We start from the raw sequence: 19,043 nt of genomic DNA on the forward strand, positions 1-19,043 counted from the left end.
TTAGATGATTTATTTCTTCCCCTTTTTAAATGCAATGCAATTTCATGTTACAAACCAAAAACACATCATATCGCACTCAATAAAAATTGGGCTACAATACATGCAGTTTCCATGACTATGCAGACATTGCATTTTGTTTTGGTATAATTATTGTTATCTTGCTTTTTGCAAAATATCCATAAGCATATGATAGAAAAGTTGCAGTCACAATTAATAAAGCTTGTTCTCGAGGTAACTTACAAACAGCAAAATGGCTGTTCTCAGCTTCTCTCTCTCCACCCTCAGAAGTTGTCACTGGGTTTTCAAGGCTTCTTCACTTCTTCACAAACGAAAGGGGGAGAAAAAGCTAGCTAAACTGAAAGAGGAAGTACCAAAAGAAGCTGAGACGATAAAAACAACAATACTTAACTAGCATAGTCACTTTAACACTAACAAAACGTAAGAAAACTCCAAAAAGTGACTCTCTTACAGGGTTGGAGTTCTATACAAGCCCTAACTATTTGAATCTGATAAATATTTTATTTATGTCTCATCATTACACTAGCAGCTCTCTATTGAAAACCTACAGCTGATAATCTAGGTTTAAATCTTTAGAAATTAAAAACCCACAATATCAAAATACACAGCACAAAATATCTGAGGTATAAGATGAAAAATATCAGCTGTCGTTTTCTTTTTCTTTTTTTCGTTCTTAGAAGACGCTGAAATGATGCACAGACTGCATGTATTGCAATTCATTAACGTCTCTCTGATAACTCGTGGTTTCATTCACTCACACACTCTCGCGCACACACTTTCTGTCCTGTTGAAGGTTGAGTTCAGGTTGGAGGTGTTGCTAATAGGGAGCAAAGCGGCTGTAGCCTCCCCGGTATATACTAGCCTGGAGAGAGGACAGCACAAGCCCCACATCGTCGGCATGGCTCCGAGTTTTCGCGTCTGTCAGTGGGGTGAAGGCGTTCTGAAACACACACACACAAACACACACACACACACACACACACACACACACACACACACACACACACACACACACACACACACACACACACACACACACACACACACACACACACACAGAGATAGTCATGGAAACACACACACCAGGAACCCTCATTAGCCCCTATGGTCCAGCACTTCTTCAACTGGAGTTTCAACATTACATTACCGTTATTCCAGTGCAAACCCATGGAGATGAAAAGACCAACGACCGGAGCAACCGTCATGCAGCAAGCACAGCAAGACGCTTCATGCCGGGGGAACATGCCCACTGCTACGTGAAAGAAATCCAATCAATACAACCATAGAAAAGTGCAGTAAAAGATAAATCAAAAACTGAAGTCAAAAGGTTATTTGAAGCCGATGTGAACCAGGGTTAGCTAAATGTTTGGGATGGATCATGCTGGCTTCACTGGGTGGAGCTGATGGAGATTCTGAGGCAGCTGCATTTAAAGTATTTTATGAAGTGTGCTTTGTTTCTGCAAAACTGTTGAAAGAGTATGTTAATACCATCTGCCTCTGTGTGTGTCCAGATGAAACTGCATTTATGAATCTGATTACCATGCTTTTTATCAAGCTCTTCAGAGTAGGAGTTAAGTTTGGTTCTAACTGACCAAACATTCTCAGGAATACTTGTTCTCTCCTGCTTGTTTACAGTAAAACAGTCATATTTAAATATGACAGCTACAGAGGTGTCCTTACCCTTACATTCCTTATCAAGGTAATAAATGAATCACATGTCGGCTGTATCAAAATGGCCTTTAGAGTGTGTTTAACACATTGAGGAATTTGTATTTCTTGTTATACTTATTTCTGGCATATATGAAGTGCACTGCTGCCTTACCAGTTAAAAACAACATTGCATTTGGTCTTTGCATAACATAATTATATTTCTTATTAAGGTAGATCTAGTACAGTATCAAGTAGCCATTTAAGACACATGTGGAGAGGCATGTTAATGCTATATGTAAAATGGGTCTTAGAGACGGATGTCAGCTAAACAGACCCCTCGTTTTACCTGCAATCTTACCAGTGTTGTGCTAGTTACTGAAAACCAGTAACTAGTTACATTACTAGTTACTTCATTTCAAAAGTAACTCAGTTACTTTACTGATTACTTACAACAAAAGTAATGCGTTACTGTGAAAAGTAACTTTTTCGTTACTTAAAAAAGGGGGTCCCAAAAAAAAAATTCTCCCATTAATGCCCTTATAGCCTTCATTTAAGTACTGTTATTGCATTGGAGAATAATACAATCTGTTGATCAACTTGACATGCATTTGCATCACTGAACTCTGCTAAGCAATGTGGTCTATACAAAAACAAAGATATGTTTCAAAGTGCCAATTTATCGTCGTCAGAGAGCGATTCCGGTTGATACATGGCAAAGGCTTTCACAAAGTTAGAGCCGTTATCAGTAACCGTGGAGGTAACTTTTGTTGACACTCCATACAAAGAGTGAATGTGGTCAATCTCACAAGCAATAAGATCGTACGTGTGCCTACCCTTTATCCTTTTACAGGCCAACGCAGCTTTCTGGCGTTGTAAAGTGGTGGGGTCTATCCAGTGAGATGTTATCCCGAGGAAGCTTCTGTTGTGGACAGACCAAATGTCTGCGGTGGTCGAGATGTATTCCGGCCCCTCAAATGTTTTCTTTAGCTCGCTATCCATTTTGGTATATTCTTTCTCCAGGTAGTTGGAAAATGTTTTGCGTCCCGTGTGCCGCCCGGACATGGTATCATGCTTACTAGCTCCCTGAAAGCGGGTGACTCCACTGTAGAAATAGCCTGCACGTGTTCAACAACATACCGTGTAATGGCTTTATCCACTTTCACCTGACTAGCAGTCCCTCGGTTGAAATCCAGCCGCTGTTGCTTGGGTGGAGGTGGAGGTGGGGTGGCGTCGGATGGCTCTGGGTCTGTGGTCTTAACTAATAGCTTCGTCCCAGCATGTTGCTTTTGCAGATGTTTTAACAGATTGGAATTGCTGTTTTGAGCTGTAGATAGGATCTTTGACCCGCCAAGACACAACTTACACTTAACTAACACATTATTTTCTTTATGCTCGAGAAAAGTAAAATAGTGAGCATATCTCCATGCGAAGAAACTCGACTTGTGCTCCGCCGTCGCCATGATAGTATTGTTAGTAGGCTAACTAAACACAAACACGCCCACAAAGCGTCTCCGCATGTGACACAGGAAGTATCTAAGTACATTTACTCAAGTACTTAAGTACAGTTCTCATCTCTGTTCGCCTCGCTGTTGGCGCCGCTCACCAACGTCTGGGAGCCGAGACTATATACAAAAAATAACGGAGTAACGCACCATGTAGTAACGGTAACTGAGTTACTGAATTAAAAAAATAACGCGTTAGAGTACTAGTTACTGCCAAAAATAACGGCGTTACAGTAACGCGTTACTTTGTAACGCGTTAGTCCCAACACTGAATCTTACACACACACACAAATCATAGAGATGCAATGCTCTCTTTATTTGGTGAAGTAGGTCAAGGGACATTACTCAAGGAAAAACGTTTTCCAACCAGAGGGGTGAAATCAAATCTAAAACTTGATTCTGTTGATTTTCTTGAAGAATGGGGGTGATTTGCAGCATTCTGACCAGCCGCATGGTCCAGTCAGATTTATTATAATGGGTGTTGGCCTGGTAAATGACCTCAAGGCTGCTCCCATGTATCCTCTCCTCAGAGATCTGTCTGCGCTGCTTGACCCTCAATCCTCAGAGAACAAATAGTATTCTTCATTATGGCAGAGTGGAACAACTTCCAGGTCAAACAAGGATTGGGGGGCCATCAAATAAGGGAAATGGGAACGTTTCATACTGAAGGTTCAAACATAATCAACCGTTAATAATGGACTTCAAATGCTCACCCGATTCACAGTGCTATGAGGTAAGTAAGTAGATAGTAACTTTACTTGATTATATTTCAATTATTTGCTTCTTTGTAATTCTACTCCACTACAGTTCTGAGGTAAATTATGTACTTTTCCTCCACTATATGTATTTAATCCCTTTAGTTACTTTACAGATCTGGATGAATGATGTGAAATATAATCAAGTGTTAAATCAAACTTTAGTTCCACCTGGAGTAAATCCACAAGCTACCCTGCAGTATACAAAGTCATTCAAACTAGCTGCACCTTTACCAGCTTTGAGAACACTTTCATGATCAATCATTATAAAATATATCATATATATTATTCTGAAATTGACCAATCTGCACAATGACTACTATACTTACTATACTATGATGCTAATACTTTTGTACTTTTACTTAAAGTGGACCTATTATGCTATATTGGAAAAATATATTGTAGGGCCATACCTATACAAAACATGTCTGTGAAGTTTTTTGCTTAAAATACCAAACAGATCACCAATTGTAGCCTTGCCTCATACCAGTGGCGGTTCTACGGGTCTGCCAAAATTAAATAAATAAATAAATAATGAAATAAATACATATATATATATATATATATATATATATATATATATATATATATAAATATGCCTATGATATAAACTCTGAAATAAATAAATGAGGCAATAAATATGTTTACATGTATATTTAAATACACATTTATTTATTTCATGGGACTTTTATTTCATAATGACACATTTATTTATTTCTGTCACGGTTTTAAGTGTGTGTGTCTGGTAGTGGGTGTTTTTCTATTCTCATTGTCATGTTTTCCTCCCTGTATATTGTCTGATCTTTTTTCCCTGTGTTTTCCTGTCTGTCGTTAGTTTTCCCTGGTGTGTCTAATTTCCTGATTATTGTCACCCCCTTCTGTGTCTCCTGTGTCCCGCCCCTGATTATTCCCACCTGTGTCTTGTTACCCTGTGTTTAAATTCCCCTGTCTCCCAGTGTTCAGTGTCAGTTCGTTTTCGTCCCTTGTCATGTTCAGGTCTATGTGCTCCTTGTCTTTTGCCTTGGTCAGGTCTATGCTCTTTTTTGTACTCGTGAAAAATTTTGTTCCTCACCACGTGAGCGATTTTCTTTTTGTTCTCATTTTTTGTCATCTCATCCTGAGATTAGTTAGTGACCATTTTTTTCTGTATTTTGGAAAATAAATTATCGTACCAATACTTTACCTCTGTCTCCCGGGTTGTGCAATTGGGTCCTATCTCCTAAGTGCCTGAGTTCGTAACAGAACGAACTGACCAAATATGGACCCAGCGGATTTTGAAGATTTTGAGTTAGATCTGTTCAATCTAGATTGTTCTCTTCAATGTTATTTTGCCGAGTGGAGTGGAACCTCATCAAGAAGGGACAAAGAGACTATTCTCAGAAAGGCACAAATGGAGGTGGCCAGCATGCCATGGTTGAGAAGCTCGTTGCCTGAATGGCTCAGAGTTTTCTCACGCAGCCCTGAGTGCTAGTCTTAATTTTCTGACCCTTTTTTGGGATCCCGCCTGGCGTTTGGAGGTCCACGGAACCTCCAAAAGACCTAAAAGAAATGCAAGGTCAGGAAGCCAGCTCGTAATCTTGTTCCTGCTCCAGAACTGGCCCACAAGGCCATGGATCCGTGCACCAGTACCGGCCCACGCAGCTTTGCTTCCGTACTCCATTACCTGGCTTACACAGCCAGGGTCAAGGCTTCTGCTCCGTGCCCAACAGCCATGGTTCCGGCTCCCGTGCCGGTCCCAGCAGCCATGGTCCTTGCTCCAGAACCGGCCCAAGCAGCCATGGTACCTCCAGTACCATCCCACACAGCCATGGTTCCGTGTTCCGGTTCCTTGCCCAGCAGCCATGGTTCCGGCTCCAGTGCCGGCCCCAGCAGCCATGATCCCTGCTCCAGAACCGGACCTTACAGCCATGTTTCCGGCACCAGAACCGGCCCATGCAACCATGGTCCCTGCTCCAGAACCGGCCCATACAGTCATGGTTCCGGCTCCACTTCCAGCCATGATTCCGGCTCAAGTACCGGGCCCATCAGCCATGGTCCTGACCCCGGCACCTCGTCTCCTGTTGGCTCTCCAGCCGACGCCAGCTCCCCGAGTCCTGTCGGCATACCGGCCGACTCCATCACCTCGTCTCTTGCTGGCTCTCCAGCCGACGCCAGCTCCCCGTGTCCTGTCAGAGTACAGGCCGACTCCAGCACCTCATCTTCTGTTGGCTCTCCAGCCGACGCCAGCTCCCCGAGTCCTGTTGGCGTACCGACCGTCTCAAGTTACCTCTCAAGTCCCTGCTCAAGTCCCCTCTCAAGTCCTTTCTCAAGTCCCCTCTCAAGTCTCCTCTCGAGTTCCCTCTCAAATGTTCTTCAAAACACAACTGAAAGTCCATGAAACTTGTCTTTCTGTATCTGTGAATGAAGCGCCATCTCCTGGTTGAAACCTGAAATTGAAAATGTGGCAACGCCCTCTTGGAAAATAGTGGGAGGGCTTAACATTCCTCGGTACTGGTCTTAGGCAGGTCGTAGGCAGGAAGCTGTAAGCTGGAGTCTGAAATGAGGTGCTACATCTGTATGTGCTCCTTGTCTTTTGCCTTGGTCAGCTCTATGCTCTTTTTTGTTCTCGTGAAAAGTTTTGTTCCTCACCACGTGAGTGATTTTCTTTTTGTTCTCATTTTTAGTAATCTCATCCTGAGATTAGTTAGTGACCAGTTCTGAGGTAAATTATGTACTTTTCCTCCACTATATGTATTTAATCCCTTTAGTTACTTTACAGATCTGGATGAATGATGTGAAATATAATCAAGTGTTAAATCAGACTTTAGTTCCACCTGGAGTAAATCCACAAGCTACCCTGCAGTATGCAAAGTCATTCAAACTAGCTGCACCTTTACCAGCTTTGAGAACACTTTCATGATCAATCATTATAAAATATATCATATATATTATTCTGAAATGGACCAATCTGCACAATGACTACTATACTTACTATACTATGATGCTAATACTTTTGTACTTTTACTTAAAGTGGACCTATTATGCTATATTGGAAAAATATATTGTAGGGCCATACCTACACAAAACATGTCTGTGAAGTTTTTTGCTTAAAATACCAAACAGATCACCCATTGTAGCCTTGCCTCATACCAGTGGCGGTTCTACGGGTATGCCAAAATTAAATAAATAAATAAATAATTAAATAAATACATATATATATATATATATATATATATATATAAATATGCCTATGAAATAAATTCTGAAATAAATAAATGAGGCAATACATATGTTTACATGTATATTTAAATACACATTTATTTATTTCATGGGTCATTTCATAATGACACATTTATTTATTTCTGTCACGGTTTTAAGTGTGTGTGTCTGGTAGTGGTTGTTTTTCTATTCTCATTGTCATGTTTTCCTCCCTGTATATTGTCTGATCTTTTTTCCCTGTGTTTTCCTGTCTGTCGTTAGTTTTCCCTGGTGTGTCTAATTTCCTGATTATTGTCACCCCCTTCTGTGTCTCCTGTGTCCCGCCCCTGATTATTCCCACCTGTGTCTTGTTACCCTGTGTTTAAATTCCCCTGTCTCCCAGTGTTCAGTGTCAGTTCGTTTTCGTCCCTTGTCATGTTCAGGTCTATGTGCTCCTTGTCTTTTGCCTTGGTCAGGTCTATGCTCTTTTTTGTACTCGTGAAAAGTTTTGTTCCTCACCACGTGAGCAATTTTCTTTTTGTTCTCATTTTTTGTCATCTCATCCTGAGATTAGTTAGTGACCATTTTTTGCTGTATTTTGAAAAATAAAGTATCCTACCAATACTTTACCTCTGTCTCCCGGGTCGTGCAATTGGATCCTACAGATGTAGCACTGCATTTCAGACTCCAGCTTACAGCTTCCTGCCTACGACCTGCCAAAGACCAGTATAGAGGAATGTTAAGCCCTCCCACTATTTTCCAAGAGGACGTTGCCAGATTTTCAATTTCAGGTTTTAACCAGGAGATGGCGCTTCATTCACAAATACAGAAAGACAAGTTTCATGGACTTTCAGTTGTGTTTTGAAGAGCATTTGAACACATCAATATTTTTGGTCAACTAAAGTATATCTAATCTTGTAATTCAATAATATATAGTCTTTATATATTAAATAATCATAATTATATTGTAAATGTTTACATTACACTTCTTTATTTGTTATGCTCATACTTTAACCTTTACAATCGTTTGCTTTAATATGCAGTATATTTTTTGTATATTTTTGTGTTTGCTTCCTCCTGCTCCCTTTCGGACACATACTGTATGATTTATTATTATTATTAATATGAAGATATTATTAAGATAACATAAGATGTTACTTTATTGATTGAACATTTTAGTTAAGAATGTGCTGTCCCACGGTAATTCAGAAGGCTTACAGGTCACATTCCGACCATTATTTAAAACAATAGGTGCTTTCACACCGTCTACAGTTTGATTTGTATAGAGGGAGCTCATTCAGTTTTCGAATTACCCATTTGCTTTCGGGGAGCCCTATTTTTCAGAGCACATCCTGCTACTAAATATGTCACACGCACGCTCTGTTGACTGGCGCAGCAGCGCGAATGCGATCAATTGCTATAAAAACACTCTTCTACTAATACAGACGGTGTCACTATGCCGGCGGATGTGGCCGTTGTTGAAGCCTCTTCAGGCTCCGCATCGGCAGGCCTCTCCCTCGGTGTGGAGCTGTCAAGCTCGACCCTAATGCCGCTTACAGCCGGCAAACTAAAAGTTGTTTTCCGTTCACGTTGTAATTTTAAGACTCCTTAGCTTCTTTGTTTGTGAATCCAAAAGCTGTGACGCTTGGCTGTTTTCGTTATGCCATATTTTTTATTACAAAGCCAGAGTTAAAAAAATATCAATATGAACATTTCAAATACCGCGCCGGCATCACCGCCATAACCATAGCAACGTAAGTAAGAATGCAGCTCCGCCACGTACAGATGGCAACACCCAGACATATTCACAAATATAAAACAAATATTCAGAAACTGTAATGAACAATAACTATTATTTATTTCAAGAACTGTTATTTACAGAAAATCAACATTTCTAATCTGTGTGACACAAATATGCACGATTGTTTTGGGCTCCCCCTATTTATCTCAAAGTCAGCCTTCAGGGGAGCTCCCTCCCTCTTCGGGGGAGCCTAGCTCCCCTAGCTCCCCCCCATTTCGAACAGTGTCTGTGTCTGAATGGCCAGCGATTAGGTACGGCGCATTTATCATAGGTGATCAGAGATAACTGCCTGCCGTCAGATTTCATTTAAAAAACAGATCTGATTTTAAGACTATTTCTGCGCTCATAAAGAATGATAAGAATAAGAATAATGCGTATTGAACTGTTTCATTAATTAGTGAGTTTATTTAACACTAGAACCGCCAATCGGGTCAATTTGTGTGATGTGTGTTGTGTGTGTGCAATGTAACTTTTTTTCAATAAAATATTAAAGTCTCCCAGTCCCTGACTTTTCCTGAAAGTATGTTATGTAGCACCCTATGTTGTTAAAAATTGCATTCTAATAGCGGGATTTGACGGGTTTAGGTAGGCCTATACAAAAACCTCTGGCGGTTCTAGTGTTAAGGTAATTAGGTACAGTCGAAGCCCTTTTTTATCAGTAACGAATTTAGCAGTTGAACATAAAAGTCAACTAACTGAGGGTCACTTGCAATGACAGTGTTGTGTCTAACTGTAAGCTTGTCACTCAGAGTAACCTACCGTTGATTTAGCTGCTGGAGAAGAAAGATCAAGGGGGGAGGGGGGGAGAGAGCTGTGGTTGATGGGCCATTAGTTGTGTAAATACACAGCTGAGAGCTGCCGTTTCATTCAGACTGTTTAAAAAAACGGTAACAACGGACTATTTTTCTTAGCGGATGCATGTCAATTTAAATCAATACATACAACTATTTTTTAGATCAATACATACAACTATTTTTTAAATCAATAAAACATTTTCTAAATCCATAAAAGCATTTAAATTAATATTGGGAGTCATGTCGTTACTTTGTTGAGAATGTGGCCGTGTATTACGCGGGATAATTTGCAGCGACTTGTTCCTTATGGGGAAAATAACACCCATCATGTGTGTGTAGAGGTGTGTTTGGTTAAAACACTTTCATGAAGTGAAGGAATTTCCTTCTATAAAACAGCTGTGTGCAGCAGTGAGTGTCACGGACATGAATTCATAGATCAAGGCAGACTGGTGCACACACTCTCCTGTCCTGCCAGGCTACACGCCCGTTCTAAGCCGTGTCCCTCACTCCTCACATCCCAAGTATCCCCAAAAAGTGTATCATGTTGTTACATCTGTGATGTTATGTTTCAGTTGTGTTCTGTCTATGTTCAGTGATGCAAACTTGTCACCTTTCGGCGAAATTCGCCGTTTTGAATCCAAAATAAGTTGTTTGTGTGATTCATGTAGATCTGCAATAAAAATATTTTTGGGGTATGGGGGGGTCTGGGACCCGGAGTAATCTGCGGCCGTGAGCTGTTATGTGCCATCATGACATGCATGGTGTTCTTTTTTTATATATTATATTGAAGTACGAGCTGTGTGCTCAAGTCTTACTGCCTGTCTTTCGGCTCTGCTCATGGTGGATGTATAATAAGGCTCTGCTGCTCCGAGATGATGTCAGTAGTATTGTTCATCCCGCTTTCGTCTCATTAGTATGCATAGAAAGTGACAGGTACTGTGACAGGTCACACCTCTCCCTACTTATGCTAATGAGCTAAGTCCCGCCTCCCCTTTGTTCGAGGTGTGAGATCTCAAGTAGGTGTGATATCCCAAGTAGGTGTGAGATCAGTCGATAGGAGGGGGGTGATGTGTATTCACAGGTGTGAAAAGCCCCCACTGTTGCGCCTTATGGTGTATAATAAAAAATGTTTCAATCACATTAGTATGCATAAAAGTGACAGAAGGGCCCGCCCCAATTATGTGATGTCAGAAGACCGAAGGGGTGGAGTGAGATAAAAAAAAAAGAGCACCGTGCAGATAAAAAGCCAGTCATTTCCAATCATCAAGTCATCTTTCCAAAAAGAAAAAATGGCCAAGAGACGCCTCGATATGGGTTTAATCAGCGAGACGCCTGTGACAACTTACCGCCATCCGTCCGGAGCGCCAATCAAGAAACGGATGCAGTATCTGTGCCGGGTTCAAACACCTCCGGTCGAAGATCTTGAAGAGAAATGGCTTCTGGAAAATGAACATGTTTGGGGATAAGTATTCAACTATATGGCGAATGAACTGCATTTCTACAATCTGAAGAATGGAGAAACGTATGGACCCCACAGTGTTAAAGCAACGTTGACCTCAACAGATTGGGCTGTGTTAACTCTGGTGTCTTCCAGAGATCTCCATGCAACCATTGTATCGGAAGAAGTAGTGCATCAAGAAAACACTGTGGAACCAGCGGTGTACAAGATATGTGCAACAAAAAGCAAAGAAACGCAAACAAAAAGTGAGATCAAAGAAGAGTTTTCACCGTTACCCCTCAATGTGGAGGAAGAAGAAGGAAATATCCCCCCGCCGCCAGAAGTGAAAAGACTCCTGACAAGCACCGTCTGGGAAACTAAAAGCGGACCATCTGGGCGATGGTATTACCGCGCAAGCCGTTTGCTGACGCAGGGGGGAGGGGTTCTCTCTAAAACACAGTGTCCTGCCATCTCTCTCTGTTTCTGCTGATGTGTAAAATATACAAAATAACGTTTTATATATTCACTCTCAAGTTAAAAGGTGATGAAGTTTGGAGCGTAAGCCAGCCATCAGTGTTCTAGTTTTAAGGATCGAAGGATCCAATGTCATACCTCCACCGTATGATTATATCCCACATTGAATACTGTTTTACAAACTAGTCGTTTGCTTGTGCCACACACCTGAAACCCATAGAACAGCTGTTCAAGAGAGCTATCCAGGTGTTTGACAGAAAGCCACAGTCATACCACCACTGTACCATCCTTGAATATGCTGCTCATGCTCTTTCTGCATATCATGTATTTATTTTTTCTGTATGTATAAATGTCATGTTCTTATATGCTGTGTGTGACGGGACTGTAGATGGAAATTAGCTCAAAGCTAAAATCCGGCTCATTTACACTTGTAAGCATTATATTTGTTTTAAAGTGTTCATCAATGTGCACTACGGTAGCCGTGAAGAAAATTAAACATTAATATATGTTATCGATGTCCCCATTCCCAGTTTGTTTTGGGAATAATTGCGATGTTTACTATGTTTTTGGTAGCTCTTAACAAAACAGAATTTTTGTAAAAGACTGCGACTCTAAAAGGCAAGTTTGTGATTTTAACACTGTTTTGATGAAACAATACATTATACAATATTACGACTTTTTGACATATTTTTAACACAATCTTTTTTTTTTGGTTGTAGGGCTTCAAGATATTTTGCATGTCATGCATAAACACGGTGTCATCTTTTCCTTCAAACTGACGTGCTGCCCGTTTTACAAAACAAGTTATTTTTCTGCTTCGTCATCCTCTGAATTTTCCTCCCCCGTCCCTCTTCCTTCAGCCAGCAAAACAAGAATCAAGGTGGATCTGTGAAATGAAACACCTCTTCCCAAAGCGTGACTTCCCTATTGAGAGCATGCGTCTAGGGCAGTAGGGTCTAAACCAATTGGCCAGATATACTAACATGCAGAACGTACGGTATGTTTGAAGACTAACCATTTTTCCAGTTCAAGCTGTCTTTAAGATGTGACATTGCGCTCTGACTATCCCCAGTAAAATCGTGACAAACTGTTACTTATTCTTAAATTTGACCTCTTGCTGCTTGGTTGAAAATGATAGATGAAAAAATAACTTTAAAAAAAAAGACTCAAACAGCGAAGGACATTATACTGGTGAAAAAACTCTCAACGACGATGTTCAGTAAACGATCAATCAAAATCGAAGGATCCAATGTATTTTTAAATGGAGCAGAAATAGAACTAGTCTCCCAGTGCAAGTATCTTGAACAGGGAGTGTCATATTGGAACTCGCACTTGACTTTTTAAGAAACATATCCAGAAAGTATCCAATACCATTAAATTCAACTTGCAACATTTTAAACAAATTAGACCTTTTTCTTAACTGTCAATGCTGCAAAGTCATACCTCCACCGTATGATTATATCCCACATTGAATACTGTTTTACAAACCGGTCGTTTGCTTGTGCCACACACCTGAAACCCATAGAACAGCTATCCAAGAGAGCTATCCAGGTGTTTGACAGAAAGCCACAGTCATACCACCACTGTACCATCCTTGAATATGCTGCTCATGCTCTTTCTGCATATCATGTATTTATTTTTTCTGTATGTATAAATGTCATGTTCTTATATGCTGTGTGTGACGGGACTATAGATGGAAATTAGCTCAAAGCTAAAATCCGGCTCATTTACACTTGTAAGCATTATATTTGTTTTAAAGTGTTCATCAATGTGCACTACGGTAGCCCTGAAGAAAATTAAACATTAAAATATGTTATCGATGTCCCCTTTCCCAGTTTGTTTTGGGAATAATTGCGATGTTTACTATGTTTTTGATAGCTCTTAACAAAACAGAATTTTTGTAAAAGACTGCGACTCTAAAAGGCAAGTTTGTGATTTTAACACTGTTTTGATGAAACAATACATTATACAATATTGTGAATTTTTGACATATTTTTAACACAATCTTTTTTTTTTGGTTGTAGGGCTTCAAGATATTTAGCATGTCATGCATAAACACGGTGTCATCTTTTCCTTGAAACTGACGTGGTGCCCGTTTTACAAAACAAGTAATTTTTCTGCTTCGTCATCCTCTGAATTTTCCTCCCCCGTCCCTCTTCCTTCAGCCAGCACAACAAGAATCAAGGTGGATCTGTGAAATGAAACACCTCTTCCCAAAGCGTGACTTCCCTATTGAGAGCATGCGTCTAGGGCAGTAGGGTCTAAACCAATTGGCCAGATATACTAACATGCAGAACGTACGGTATGTTTGAAGACTAACCATTTTTCCAGTTCAAGCTGTCTTTAAGATGTGACATTGCGCTCTGACTATCCCCAGTAAAATCGTGACAAACTATTACTTATTCTTAAATTTGACCTCTTGCTGCTTGGTTGAAAATGATAGATGAAAAAATAACTTTAAAAAAAAAGACTCAAACAGCGAAGGACATTATACTGGTGAAAAAACTCTCAACGACGATGTTCAGTAAACGATCAATCAAAATCGAAGGATCCAATGTATTTTTAAATGGAGCAGAAATAGAACTAGTCTCCCAGTGCAAGTATCTTGAACAGGGAGTGTCATATTGGAACTCGCACTTGACTTTTTAAGAAACATATCCAGAAAGTATCCAATACCATTAAATTCAACTTGCAACATTTTAAACAAATTAGACCTTTTTCTTAACTGTCAATGCTGCAAAGTCATACCTCCACTGTATGATTCTATCCCACATTGAATACTGTTTTACAAACTGGTCGTTTGCTTGTGCCACACACCTGAAACCCATAGAACAGCTATCCAAGAGAGCTATCCAGGTGTTTGACAGAAAGCCACAGTCATACCACCACTGTACCATCCTTGAAAATCACAATTTCTTGAGTTTTTGACATTTGTTATGTCTTTTAAAAGTATGTGTTCTTAAAAAAATTATATTTACATGGGCTGGCCCCCCTCCCCTTGGGGGAATTAATCCACAGAAAACACACTGGACGCAGCACTAGGTCAGAAACCAGAGGAGACTGTGAAGTCCACCACAGACGGACCACCTTTGGACAAAATGTCTTCTCCATTAAAGGCAGCTCATTGTGGAATAGCCCCCCCCAACTGAGATACGGGATTGTCCCACTCTCAATAGTTTTAAAGGTCAACTTAAAGAATGGTTGAGCAACATACAGACGTGTAATCACCGCTAAATAAATGCACTTTAACACAGGGGTATCTCCTCTTGCACTTTATGTAGCGCTTTTATCTTATCTTGCACTTTATATTTCATAGCTGCTACATTGTACTGCCATGTGTTAAATGCTTGTATGCTGCTCATGCTCTTTCTGCATATCATGTATTTTATTTTTGCTGTATATATATATATATAAATGTCATGTTCTTATATGCTGTATGTGACGGGACTACAGATGGAAATTAGCTCAGAGCTAAAATCCGTCTCATTTACACTTGTAAGCATTATTTCTGTTTTAAAGTGTTCATCAATGTGCACTACGGTAGCCCTGAAGAAAATTAAACATTAAAATATGTTATCGATGTCCCCATTCCCAGTTTGTTTTGGGAATAATTGCGATGTTTACTATGTTTTGGTAGCTCTTAACAAAACAGAATTTTTGTAAAAGACTGCGACTCTAAAAGGCAAGTTTGTGATTTTAACACTGTTTCGATGAAACAATACATTATACAATATTATGACTTTTTGCCATATTTTTAACACAATATACTTGTACCTTTTTTTTTTTGTGGTTGTAGGGCTTCAAGATATTTTGCATGTCATGCATAAACACGGTGTCATCTTTTCCTTCAAACTGACGTGCTGCCCGTTTTACAAAATAAGTTATTTTTCTGCTTCTTCATCCTCTGAATTTTCCTCCCCCGTCCCTCTTCCTTCAGCCAGCACAACAAGAATCAAGGTGGATCTGTGAAATGAAACACCTCTTCCCAAAGCGTAACTTCCCTATTGAGAGCATGCGTCTAGGGCAGTAGGGTCTAAACCAATTGGCCAGATAAACTAACATGCAGAACGTACGGTATGTTTGAAGACTAACCATTTATCCAGTTCAAGCTGTCTTTAAGATGTAACATTGCGCTCTGACTATTTCCCGTAAAATGGTGACAAACTATTACTTATTCTTAAATATGACCTCTTGCTGCTTGGTTGAAAATGATAGTTGAAAAATAACTTTAAAAAAAAAAGACTCAAACAGCGAGGGACATTATACTCGTGAAAAAAACTCTCAATTCTACAGATGACTCCCCCTCCACTCAACGCAATAAGTCCCTCCCTCCCCTCAGCAAAGCATCTAAAACTAAGGACCCCACTAAGACGACAGTTTGAAAACTAGCTATGGATCTGAGAAAAACCGAGTTTCCCCCCGCGTGAGTTGCAGCAAGGAACACACTCCTGGACTACCATCATCACCATCATTCTGGACACCCAAATCTTGCAGTACTACTGCTGCTTATTTTGCTCCTTGGGCCAAGACGTCTCTGTTTATGGACACAGTGAAATCAGTGTTGGTTGATATTGTGGAAGGGGTGATACATCGGTACAGAGAAGAAATATGCAACGGATGCCAAGTCAGTCACCCCGGCCAGAGGCAACACGATTGTCTGAATGACATGCCCGATTTTTTCTTCAGAAACAATTACAACGCGTTAATGAAAAGACTCTGGCTCACCGACTTCATTACTGAGATCGACCAGACTCTTATTGATAAAGACATGTTCACGGATGATTGGAGGATCCAAGGCGCTTCGGAGGCTTTTCTGCACAATCTCAAAAATTGTAGACGCCTCAAGGAGAGACTTGAAAAGATCCATGCCGAGTTGGATGGAGAAGAAGAAGACTAATAACCTGCGGTTGGTTGAAGCCAGGGATTTTTTCTTTTTCGATACATTGACTTTTTCTTTAAAGTAAAATAAAAATGGGGAACTACTATGCAAAAGGCTCGGTATATATTGATCAGAATGTAGTCAATACCCTTTTAATAAGTGTGGTGATGAGGACTATTGAAAACAGAGTGAATAGTGATCCCGTGTAAACAGAATGGCAGAATTTTGTAAACTAGAAGACATTTTGGATATCGTTCGTTCTGGCAGTACTATTCCTGGTCATTGGGAAACGATTGTAAACAAAACATTTAAAGTGGTCCTGGAATCTTCATTTTCCGAAACATTCTGTAACATTACCGAAGAAATGAAACAAACATCAAAAGTGTATCATGTGCTCTCATTGTATGCTCTGTTTGTAGATGTAATGCATCTTTGTGTCAAAAACAGCATACACATGAATATGTTTGACTGAAGTGAAAAAACGCCATCATGATATTTCCAGTAATCCGGGGAATTCTAAGCTGGAGACGGTCCTGGGGATGTTACAATCAGTATAACTATTGATTTTGTGTGTGAAAATGTTTAAATGTAAATAAGACATTTAACATTTTTTTTTTTTTAAACTGTTGTCTTCATTATAGCAAGGGGAGCGTGTCTGATACATGTGTATTACAGTCCTCCACATGCACTTTTGTCTTCATTATAACAAGGGGAGGGTAACAGTGAAGATGTATGATACATGTGTATTGAAACGTGCGTATTTTACCCCCACAGAAACACAGAAACATGGAAACACAAAAACACAGAAAACACTGAAACCACTGAAACACTGAAAAAACACAGAAACACTGAAACACCGACATACAGAAACACCGAAACACAGAGACACAGAACTACAGAAACACAGAAACACAGAACCACAGAGACACAGAAACACAGAAACATGGAAACACAGAAACACAGAAAACACAGAAACACAGAAACACAAAAACACAAAAACACAAAAACACTGAAACACCGACACACCGAGACACAGAACCACAGAAACACAGAAACAAAGAAACACAAAAACACAGAGAAACACAGAAACACAGAAACACAGAAAACACAGAAACACAGAAACACAAAAACACAAAAACACAAAAACACTGAAACACCGACACACCGAGACACAGAACCACAGAAACACAGAAACAAAGAAACACAAAAACACAGAGAAACACAGAAACACAAAAACACAAAAACACTGAAACACCGACACACCGAGACACAGAACCACAGAAAACAAAGAAACACAAAAACACAGACACAAAGAAAACACAGAAACACAAAAACACAGAAACACCGACACAGAGAAACACAGAAAACACAGAAACACAGAACCACAGAAACACAGAAAACACAGAAAACACAGAAACACAGAAACACAAAAACACAAAAACACAAAAACACTGAAACACCGACACACAGAAAGACCGAAAACACTGAAAACACAAAAAACAGGCTTGTGTGCTAGTATGGTTTTTGAATAAACACATCAGTATTTTAAAAAGTCGATGGGAGGCTGATACTATTTGACTTTTTAAAATAATTATGTGTTTATTCAAAAACCATACTAGCCTGTTTTTTGTGTTTTCAGTGTTTTCGGTGTTTCTGTGTGTCGGTGTTTCAGTGTTTTTGTGTTTTTTGTGTTTTTTTATTTCTGTGTTTCAGTGTTTTCTGTGTTTTCTGTGTTTCTGTGGTTCTGTGTTTCTGTGTTTTCTGTGTTTCTGTGTGTCGGTGTTTCTGTGTTTTTGTGTTTCTGTGTTTCTGTGTTTTCTTTGTGTCTGTGTTTTTGTGTTTCTGTGTTTCTGTGTTTTTTTGTTTCTGTGGTTCTGTGGTTCTGTGTCTTGGTGTGTCGGTGTTTCAGTGTTTTTGTGTTATTGTGTTTCTGTGTTTCTGTGTTTCTCTGTGTTTTTGTGTTTCTGTGTTTCTGTGTTTCTGTGTTTCTGTGTTTCTGTGGTTCTGTGTCTCGGTGTGCCGGTGTTTCAGTGTTATTGTGTTTTTGTGTTTTTGTGTTTCTGTGTTTCTGTGTTTTCTGTGTTTCCATGTTTCTGTGTTTCTGTGTTTCTGTGTCTCTGTGGTTCTGTGTTTCGGTAGTTCTGTAGTTCTGTGTCTCTGTGTTTCTGTGAGTCGGTGTTTCAGTGTTTCTGTGTTTTTTCAGTGTTTCAGTGGTTTCAGTGTTTTCTTTGTTTCTGTGTTTCTGTGTTTCCATGTTTCCATGTTTCTGTGTTTCTGTGGGGTTATAATACGCACGTTTCAATACACATGTATCATACATCTTCACTGTTACCCTCCCCTTGTTATAATGAAGAAAACAGTGCATGTGAAGGACTGTAATACACATGTATCAGACACGCTCCCCTTGCTATAATGAAGACAACAGTTTTTAAAATGTGAAAAACACTTTTTTTTACTTTTTAAAAAAAAATGTTCTATTTACATTTAAACATTTTCACACACAAAATCAATAGTTATACTGATTGTAACATCCCCAGGACCATCTCCAGCTTAGA

The 19,043-nt window shown here is 39.8% G+C and overlaps 1 protein-coding gene across 1 annotated transcript in view; it reads right to left on the reverse strand.

Moving 5' to 3' along the window:
* Positions 1-835: 835 nt before the first annotated feature.
* LOC307016200 (RNA binding protein fox-1 homolog 1-like) overlaps positions 836-19,043 on the reverse strand; it is a gene marked incomplete at both ends in the record, with an annotated part of 169,923 nt that continues 151,715 nt past the window's right edge. The window contains 1 exon segment of the mRNA XM_079645243.1: positions 836-880. Coding sequence (XP_079501369.1) covers positions 836-880 — 45 coding nt within the window.

Source organism: Notothenia rossii, assembly GCF_949606895.1.
Source record: "Notothenia rossii genome assembly, chromosome: 8".
NCBI lineage: Eukaryota > Metazoa > Chordata > Actinopteri > Perciformes > Nototheniidae > Notothenia > Notothenia rossii.